The 8,987-nt window shown below is 63.2% G+C and overlaps 2 protein-coding genes across 2 annotated transcripts in view; one reads left to right on the forward strand and one right to left on the reverse strand.

The window, feature by feature from the left end:
* Positions 1-30: 30 nt before the first annotated feature.
* Adrm1 (adhesion regulating molecule 1) lies at positions 31-4,882 on the forward strand. The gene is made up of 9 exons (XM_013030394.1): positions 31-281; positions 684-800; positions 2,631-2,754; positions 2,883-2,969; positions 3,428-3,509; positions 3,665-3,897; positions 4,033-4,190; positions 4,354-4,456; positions 4,649-4,882. Exons 1-9 carry the CDS (start codon positions 69-71, stop codon positions 4,753-4,755), a joined length of 1,224 nt encoding a protein of 407 aa, XP_012885848.1. The 5' UTR covers positions 31-68; the 3' UTR covers positions 4,756-4,882.
* A 208-nt stretch (positions 4,883-5,090) lies between these two features.
* The window catches only part of Lama5 (laminin, alpha 5), a 45,912-nt gene continuing 42,015 nt past the window's right edge, over positions 5,091-8,987 (reverse strand). Inside the window, exons 66-80 of the mRNA XM_013030343.1 lie at positions 8,880-8,987; positions 8,655-8,803; positions 8,438-8,570; positions 8,214-8,357; positions 7,890-8,020; positions 7,634-7,801; positions 7,422-7,560; positions 6,936-7,078; positions 6,665-6,857; positions 6,428-6,592; positions 6,183-6,336; positions 5,969-6,102; positions 5,797-5,890; positions 5,584-5,703; positions 5,091-5,483 (exon numbers count right to left, since the gene is read on the reverse strand). Of these exons, the coding sequence (XP_012885797.1) occupies positions 5,344-5,483; positions 5,584-5,703; positions 5,797-5,890; positions 5,969-6,102; positions 6,183-6,336; positions 6,428-6,592; positions 6,665-6,857; positions 6,936-7,078; positions 7,422-7,560; positions 7,634-7,801; positions 7,890-8,020; positions 8,214-8,357; positions 8,438-8,570; positions 8,655-8,803; positions 8,880-8,987 (2,115 nt within the window). The 3' untranslated portion in view covers positions 5,091-5,343. The remainder of the gene's footprint in view (positions 5,484-5,583; positions 5,704-5,796; positions 5,891-5,968; positions 6,103-6,182; positions 6,337-6,427; positions 6,593-6,664; positions 6,858-6,935; positions 7,079-7,421; positions 7,561-7,633; positions 7,802-7,889; positions 8,021-8,213; positions 8,358-8,437; positions 8,571-8,654; positions 8,804-8,879) is intronic.

Here is an 8,987-nt window from a genome sequence, read left to right on the forward strand (position 1 = left end):
CCGGCCACCGGCCCCGGGACGGCCCGGGACAGCGCGCGCCGGGCCGCCCGCCCGTCTCTGCTTTCAGGATGACGACGTCGGGCGCCCTCTTCCCGAGCCTGGTGCCGGGCTCGCGCGGCTCCTCCAGCAAGTACCTCGTGGAGTTCCGCGCGGGGAAGATGTCGCTGAAAGGAACCACGGTCACCCCCGACAAGCGGAAAGGGCTCGTGTACATCCAGCAGACGGACGACTCGCTCATTCACTTCTGCTGGAAGGACAGGACGTCGGGGACCGTGGAGGACGTGAGTGCCGCGGGCCGGGCCGGGCCGGGCCGGGGCTGCGCTGGGGCGGCCGGCGTGGGCCGGTGACACGCTCCTCCGGCCTGGCGCTGGGGAGAGGCCCGAAATCCTGACCTTCATCAGAGCCCTTGAGGAGCCAGGCCTTTCGGTACTGGTCTCTCCCTGGAGTTCTTTGTTCTTGGATCCAAGTGCTCCTTGTTGACTTCTTACCTTGTAACTTTAATCCTAAAACGTTTATGTTGAAGCCCTTCAAGATCTGCGGGCTTCTCCGCTCCTCCCCGGGTCCTTTGAGCGCTGCACCCCGTCCTGTCAAGACTTGGGGTTCAGTGAGTTTCCCTGGAGAGCCAGGGCTTATGTCGGGCCTGCATGGGAGGGGGACGCTGACTCTCCTCTTGGGGTTGCCAGGATTTGATTATCTTCCCGGATGACTGCGAGTTCAAGCGCGTGGCACAGTGCCCCAGCGGGAGAGTCTACGTGCTCAAGTTTAAGGCCGGGTCCAAACGGCTCTTCTTCTGGATGCAGGTACCCGGTGGGGCTGTTGAGTGCTTTGGCTTTTCTTGCTGTGACGCCACCCAGTTCGTTAGTGGTGTCACACACTAGGTGGCCAGTCTGACAACGCCAAGGTTGTCCGGAGTTTCTTGGAGCTGGGATGGCTTGTGCCAAAGCTCCTGCCCCTGAGCATCGCCAGCGGTGGTGGGTCTGATCCTGTTCCCACCACTTTCTCTGCCCTCTCCTGGGGGGGGGGGGTCCCTGCCCAGGGTGGTTCCCTGCTTCCTTAGTCTGTGGTAGCTTTTCCTCCTCCATGGCTCCCACGTCCCTCAAATCAGGGAGCTACCACTTAACTCTGAGGCCTGTGATTCTGGGGCTGTCAGCTGTGATTCCCTTTGTTGTTCTGGCAGCGTTGCATAGAATAGTTTGGGATCTAAGTTCTTTCCTAGATGTGTAAGCGGACTGTGGGCCAACAGCTAGACTTAGTGCTGGGCACCAGCGCTGGTGTCTGCAGCCCTATGCTAAGAGGAGGACAGAAGTTCTAGGCTAGCCAGACAAAGTTTGTTAGAGCTCACTTCAACAGCTAAAGGGCATGACTGCACACACCTGTTACCCTGCTCTGAGGGAGGCTGAGCCTGGGACAAGGTCCAGGCCTTCCCACACAAGAAAGAGGGTGAGACCTATGGTAATGGGAGAAATTGAGCATGGTAGTATGTGTTCTGTCATCTTAGAAGTTCAGGGAGCATAAAATAGGATCATGGTCCAAAGCAAGCAACAAGTGAGACTATCTCAAAGTAGCCAATGTGAAAAGGAGCTGTAGATGTGGCTCAGTGGTCAAGTGCCTGCCCGGTAAGCACAGGGTCCTGAGTTCAAACCCAGTACTAGATCAGAGCTACCGGCATTAGCTGTCTGGACAGTCACTGCTACCCACTTCTAGTCCCATCTAGAGGGACAGCATTGTCCAGTGACCTGCTCACCTGGTCTGAGGGATCATAGGAGAACAGTGGGTGCGGTTGTTTTCAAATTAAACTTGACTTACAAGGATGGGGTGTGGTTTGCCAGCTGTGGGTGTACAGCAGTTGTCTATTATTCACCAGAATTGGTGTCAAACTTCCTGACTTTCTGGATGGGGTCTCAGTTATCTAGGATGGCCTAGAATTTGAGGCCTGCCTGCCGCCCCCTCCCCAAGTCTGGGATTCCAGATCTGTGCCTCATCCCCCCCACCCCTTGGTGCTGATACCAGGGCTTGAGTTCAAGGCCTGGACACTGTCCTTTATCCTTTTTGCTCAAGGCGAGCCTCTACCCCTTGAGCCACACCTCTCTTTCCAGCTTTTTGGTGGTTAATGGCAACGTCCCCTGGGCGTCCCTGTCTGGTTGTATTACGGGGTGAGGCACCACTGCTGCTCTCAGTTCCTTTTTTGTTTTTCAGTTTTCCTTATTTTGTGCTTTTCTTGCCCCTTTCCTATGAGGGCTGAGCATCCCTGTGTACTGTGTGTAGCAGGTGCCCAGGGAACTTGTGGGCTGTTGCGCGTTCTAGGGGTGCCACAGGGTGGGCAGCAGCGGGCGGCGTTAGTGTAGCAGGCAGGTCCTGTGATTGAGGGAAAGAGGCTGCGGGCAGAGCTGCTGGGGAGGCCGCAGGCGCTGGTGACTCGCTCCTCCCCAGCATCTGCAGACCCGCCCCCCTCCGCTGTCCCGGAGGTGTGGCTGCTCTCCCCACCAGCGCCTGGGCTGGCTGCTTCTGTTTCTTCGGGTCCTTGTGGGGCCGGGTCAGGACGGCCAGTCATGTGGGCGCTCAGAAGCCAACCGGCACGAGCCGGTGCCCACTCGGGTGGCTCAGCATGGGGCCTCTCGTGTCGTCTTCAGGAGCCCAAGACTGACCAGGATGAGGAGCACTGCCGGAAAGTCAACGAGTATCTGAATAACCCTCCAATGCCTGGGGCGCTGGGGGCCAGCGGGAGCAGCGGCCACGAGCTCTCTGCTCTGGGTGGTAAGATGGGCATGGACCCTGGGGCACGGCCACTTGCTCCCCAACCCCCTTTTGCCCCCTGCCTGGCTGTGGTACCCCCCGTCAAGTCCAAGCCACAGGATACCCACAGGGGACCCCGTGTTTTCCAGGTGAGGGTGGCCTGCAGAGCCTGCTGGGAAATATGAGTCACAGCCAACTCATGCAGCTGATTGGACCCGCCGGCCTCGGAGGACTGGGTAACCCCAAGCTTGGCTCCTGAGTTGGGGGCGGGGCTCGTTTTCAAGCCTGTGTTTCCTCAGTGCCTTTTGTGGTACAGAGTGAGCCCCAGCCCAGCCTGTGCTCTGCACTGCCACTCTGGGAGGCCCCTGCTCACCTGGGGTCAGGGATCTGCACTCAGGGCTCCAGCCCCGGCCTCCGGGCTGCCCGCCCACCAGCAGCTCAGACTGTGCAGCTGACATGCCGCCAGTGCTTGGGTCATGTAATGCAGTGGGATGCAGTCTGGCTCAGTCGAACATGCTTCCGGCATGTAGGTGCTGTCAGGTGGTGCTGACCCCTGACACTCGTTCCAAGGCTGGGTGTGGTGTCCATCTGTCTCCCCCCCCCCCCCGGGCTGTGGCTGTCACGTGGGGACCCGCTGGAGTCTGTGGGGAAGCAGCTGGGTCCTCCCCAGCACACATGCCCTTGTTCCTTGCAGGTGGGCTTGGGGCCCTCACTGGGCCGGGCCTGGCCAGTCTCCTGGGGAGTGGCGGGCCTCCGGCCAGCAGCTCTTCCTCCAGGTGAGCCCATAGCACCTTGCCCAGCGTGCAGGCACCCCCGTTAGCCGGCCATTGTCTGTCCCTTCCCTCTGAGACCCCATGTAGGAGATGGGGCTTGGGGTGGTTGGGCGTCTGGAGTAGGACCTCGCCGCTCTAGAGCACCCTCGCTTTTCCAGCTCCCGGAGCCAGTCGGCAGCCGTCACCCCATCCTCCACCACCTCTTCTGCCCGCGCCACCCCAGCCCCTTCCGCCCCAGCAGCTGCCTCGGCCACCAGCCCAAGCCCCGCGCCCAGTTCAGGTAATGGAGCCAGCACGGCGGCCAGCCCGACCCAGCCCATCCAGCTGAGCGACCTGCAGAGCATTCTGGCCACCATGAACGTGCCGGCCGGGCCCGGAGGTAGCCAGCAAGGTAAGGTGGCTGTGCCCACGCTGAGGGGGGGCTTGGGAGTTGAGGGCCTGCCCCCCGCCCCCCCTTGTGGGTGGGTGTGTCCTTCCCACTTGGAGTCCAGGCTGAGCCACTGACGGCCCTGTGCTCATGCCCTAGTGGACCTGGCCAGTGTGCTGACGCCGGAGATCATGGCTCCCATCCTCGCTAACGCAGATGTCCAGGAGCGCCTCCTGCCCTACCTGCCCTCAGGGGAGTCCCTGCCCCAGACCGCCGACGAGATCCAGAACACGCTGACCTCACCCCAGTTCCAGCAGGTAGGCAGGCGCGAGCCGCGTGTTCAGGGAGACCCCGTCCCGCCCGCCTTTGGGGCAGTGGAACACCCCTGCTGCAGTGCAGTGCAGTGCAGCGCAGCGCCCGGGCCTTGCTGGGCTGTTACCCAGCACTCAGCCCTGACGTGCACACGGCTCTCCCTCACAGGCCCTGGGAATGTTCAGTGCAGCCTTGGCCTCGGGGCAGCTGGGCCCTCTCATGTGCCAGTTTGGCCTGCCTGCAGAGGCTGTGGAGGCCGCCAACAAGGGCGGTGAGTACCTTCCCGCTTCCCCTCCAGTCCCCCCGCGCCCTGGGAAGCAGCTCCTGGCTGGGGTAGGCCAGTAGTCACTTGTATTTTTCTGTGACTGTGGTTTGAGCTTCAGGCCTCACACTTTCTTCACAGCCTGGTACCCTAGTACTTGAGCCATGCCTCAGCCCTAATTGTATTTTAAATGCATTTCAGATGTGGAAGCATTTGCCAAAGCTATGCAGAACAATGCCAAATCTGAGCAGAAGGAGGGCGATGCAAAAGACAAGAAAGATGAAGAGGAAGACATGAGTCTAGATTAAGTTATTTACTGTCTTTTAAGGAGTTTGAATTCTTAGTCATGTGACTCTTGTAGTGGCATTCGTGATTTGTTGCATACCCTTTCCTGTTCCAACTCACTAATAAATAAAAGTCCTTTCTTTTACCTGCCAACTCTGGTCTTTGTCCCGGGTATGAGCTGGAGGGGCTCTGGACCCAAGCTGATGAGGGACCCCGTATTTCTGACTTGGACCTGACACTCGCAGCTGGTTTGGTCTGTGGCAAGGAGAGCGACGCCTGCGGTGTGTACCTGCGTGTGTTCTGGCTGTCTCCCTCCATGCTGCACATGCTAACTGGCTTTAGTTTCAATCCCACACAGTTAAGCAAATGACTTTTAATTTTTGAGAGGAAACCAGTAAGCTTTCAGATCTCAGAGAAGGTACAAAGTATAAACCCCTTTTAGTGTCTTGCCTTTAGATTGGAAAAGGTAAAACTGTTTCCAGAAACAAGAGTGGTCACCCTTGGAGCTAGTCTACATAAATACCCACAAACCTCGGTGACACCCAGCCCGCGGGGGCCTGGCCACCCAGGTGAAGCCAGCCCAGAGCCAGGGCTCCACAGGGGCAGCTGCACTATGTGACTGGGCAGCCGCTGACCCCCGCTTCCCCCTGCAGCTCGGTGGCCGTGGCCCAGGCGATGGGGGAATGGTTCACCACCAGCTTCCTCATGCAGCCTTGGTAGGCCGGGGGCGTCCCCTCTGCGGCTGTGGGCTCTGCGGTGCAGGGGAGGGCACAGGAGTGAGCCTAGGCCCCGTGGGCCCTCTGCGCCCTCGGGGCGGGGGGCAGCTCCCCCGGGGCTGAGGCCATACTCACCGGGCAGGCCCCCAAGGTGCAGAGGTGCAGGGGCCCCAGCCAAGGCCGCTGGTGAGGGGCCCACGGTGTGGTTGCTCGCTCTGTCCACCTCCAGACACAGCGCATTCTGGCTCTTGATGGCTGGGGGAGGGAGGTTTCAGCCCAGCTCCCCACAGCGGCCCCTGCTAGCAGGAGCGTGAGGTGCCCCAGGGAGAGCCAGGTCGGGCCACTCACCTGCCAGCCTGTGCCACCGCCCGTCACACAGGGCCTCGGGGTGCTTCACCCACGTGGAGAACTCGCCTGCCCCGTCATCTGCCCGCAGCAGGACCTGGGGAGGGGACAGTCTGGTTCTACCTACCCAAGGCCACCAGAGGGGCGTGCCTGTGCCCAGCGCAGCCCTGCGTACCTGTTCCTTAGACACCTGCAGCTGCAGGTAGGGGGGCGCCTGGCCCCGGCCCAGGTGGAAGACCAGGCCCGAGGCCAGCAGGGGCCGCACCTCCAGCTCCAGCTCCACCTGTGTCAGCGTGGCCTCGGGAGGCGCTGTGGGGAGGACTGCAGTGAGAGAAGGCCAGGCCTGCCCAGAGCCTTCCAGAACCCCAGGGGCCGCCTCTGCCACAGACCTAGAGTGATGACTCCCCCTCTGCCTGAGAAGACGAGGGCTGGCTCCAGGGGTCCTGGGGTGCAGGGCGTGACCCCCACCGATCGTGTGGGGGGCCCCAGGGGCTGCCTGTCCAGCTGTAGTCTTTTCACACAGCCACTAAACCCCACGGACACCTGCAGGCAGCAGGGGCTGGGTGAGGCTGGGTCTCGGGAGTCGAGGGGGCAGGGGGTGTTCAGAGGGCGGGTGGGTGGAGGCGCTTCTCACCGGGAGCGTGACGGCACGGCGGCTGGGGGGGAGGCCGCCCACAAAGAGGGTGAGAGACTGCGGGCCGTCTGCCCGCTGCATCCCGCTGTGCGAGCGCCCCTGGCTCACCACTGGGGCCCCGGAGGTCAGCAGCTGGATCTTATTCTGCTCCCAGTGCACGGACACCTGGGGTGGGGAGAGGGGGGTCAGTGCGGGGAGGGTTCCTGGGGTCCTGCCACACCCTCGCCGAAGCCTCACCATGTGCCACTGGCCGGACCGGGAACGCTGCTGGCTCCTGGCGTGGAGCCCTGGCCCAGGGCCTTCGGTCTGCACAGTGAAGTGACCACGATTCAAGTAGAGCACCAGGGCGGGGCTGTGGGTCGTCTGGGGGGCAGCGTAGAGGAGGAGGCCGTAGGAGGCACGGGGGTAGACGAGCATGGAGAAGTGGGACCTGGAGGGGGAGCAGGGTATCAGCATGGGGGCTCCCCCGAACCAACCCTTCCCACCCGGCCCAGCGGCCCAGCCCTACCCGTTCCCACGGGAGCTCGAGATGCCTGAAAACTCCAGGTGATTGAGCAGGGACCCTCCAAACTGGTAGGAGTCTGGGGTGGTGCTGGGGTGGGATGCGGGGCAGGCAGAGTCCTGCCGGGGCTGGCGTCTGCGGCGTGAGGTCTGAAAGCACAGATGGAGATGCAGAGGCCACGGCGGGACTCCCTCCTTCCACCCTAGCCATGGCCCCACCCAGCCCCGCCCACACCAGCGGTGGCCCCCACCCAGCTCTGCCCACCCCAGCCATGGCCCCACCCAGCCCCGCCCACCCCGCCGTGGCCCCCACCTAGCTCCACCCATACCAGCCGTGGCCCCGCCCAGCCCCGCCCACACAGCTGTGCCCCCCACTCAGCCCCGCCCACCCCAGCCGTGGCCCAGCCCCGCCCACACCGCGGTGGCCCCCACTAAGCCCCGCCCACCCCAGCCGTGGCCCCACCCAGCCCCGCCCACACCGCTGTGGCCCCACCTTCCGAGCAGAGACCCGCAGCCCCTGGGGTCGGCGGTGCCCCGCAGCCTGTGTCTCTGGCGCTGGGGTGCAGCCTGTGCTCACGTTGGCACTGCCCAGATTCTGCTGCAGGTTGAACACGCGCTGTGGGCCCTGGAGTCTGGGGGGGCAGGCGGGCAGAGTCAGCTGCAAGGGCCTAGCTGGGGCCTCACCCCCACCTGCCCACAGCTCACCGCTGCACAAAGACATTGCTGAGGCAGCCGCTGAATCTGTGCAAGGGGCCGGGCTCATCCAGGCCTCCCAGCAGCAGGCGGGCACCCTGCGGGTTGGGCGGCAGCCCAGCAGGAGGCCCCCGGTGAGGCTTCATCTGCTGCAGCTGGTCATCTACGTAGAGCCAGACCCTGGGAAATAGAAAGGCAGTGTTTCCCCGGCCCTGCCCGCTCCTCTGCAGGGCTGGGCTGGCCTGCGCCAGGCGGGGACGGGGCTCACCCGGTCTCATTGCTGTAGAAGGCCACGTAGTGTGGGACCCCATCGGCAAAGACCCGTCGGGTTTTCACCTCTGTCTTCATAAGCAGGAGTGTCACCTGGCCCTGCTTCAAGGACACCTGGCATAGCCCATCCTGGGAACAGCGGCCGGGCCAGTTAGCCAGGCAGAAGTGGGCCCAGGCTACCCTGCTCCAGCCACCCTGTCCAGATTGGCCACAGCCAGCTCAGGAGTAGAGCAAGCCATGGCCAGCCTGGGGGTGTGTGTGTCCAGGCATGGCCAGCCTGGAGGGGAGAGGGGGGGTCAGGACTGTGGACAGGCGGCCTCACCGGGGATGCGCGGTGGTACAGCAGACCATTTTCCTGGGTGCTGCGGAAGCCAAAGCCGGAGTAGACGGGGCTGGTGAGGGGCGCCACACTGGGGAGGCCCAGGGTCAGGAAGCCGTGGCCGTGGAAAGTCATGATGCGCTCCACCTGGGGGGAGGAGGATGCTGAGGCCTACCACCCAAGCGCACCCGCTCGCTGGCAGGCGGGGCAGCGGGACGGCAGCTCACCAGCAGGTCGGCGGTGCAGCCAAAGCTGATGCCGGTGGTGTTGAGCCTCTTGAGGTCCACATACTTGCCCAGCGCTTTGATCCCCTTCATACAGCCTCGGATGGAGCCCCCGGAGGGGAAGAGCGGCTGCAGGCTGCGGGAGACAGGGTCATGGGGGATCCCTCTGAGCCCCGGCCGAGCTGTGCGGGCCCCACCCGGCCCACGGCCCGGTCCTCACCTCAGGGGCAGCTGCTCGGGGGGCACACCACCCAGGAAGTAGGTGTCGGCCAGCTCCAGCTTGTTGTCCAGCTCCACGCTGAACACTGTGAGCCGCTCCACGCGCACCAGCACACGCTTGCGATTGGTGGCCAGAAGGAACACCTGGATCTGGTGGACACGGGTGGAAGGCTTCAAGGCAAGCCACGGGCCTGGGGTCCCTGCCTCCCAAGCGCCCCGACCTTACCGCTTTGCTGGCCGCGGTCATGGGCGGCCCGGGGTGCAGCGGGGCCGCTTCCTGCAGGCCCGTGCCGAAGTCATAGAAGAGCACCAGGCTGCCTTGCTGCACGGCCAG

Source organism: Dipodomys ordii, unplaced genomic scaffold, assembly GCF_000151885.1.
Source record: "Dipodomys ordii isolate 6190 unplaced genomic scaffold, Dord_2.0 Scaffold129, whole genome shotgun sequence".
Lineage (NCBI taxonomy): Eukaryota > Metazoa > Chordata > Mammalia > Rodentia > Heteromyidae > Dipodomys > Dipodomys ordii.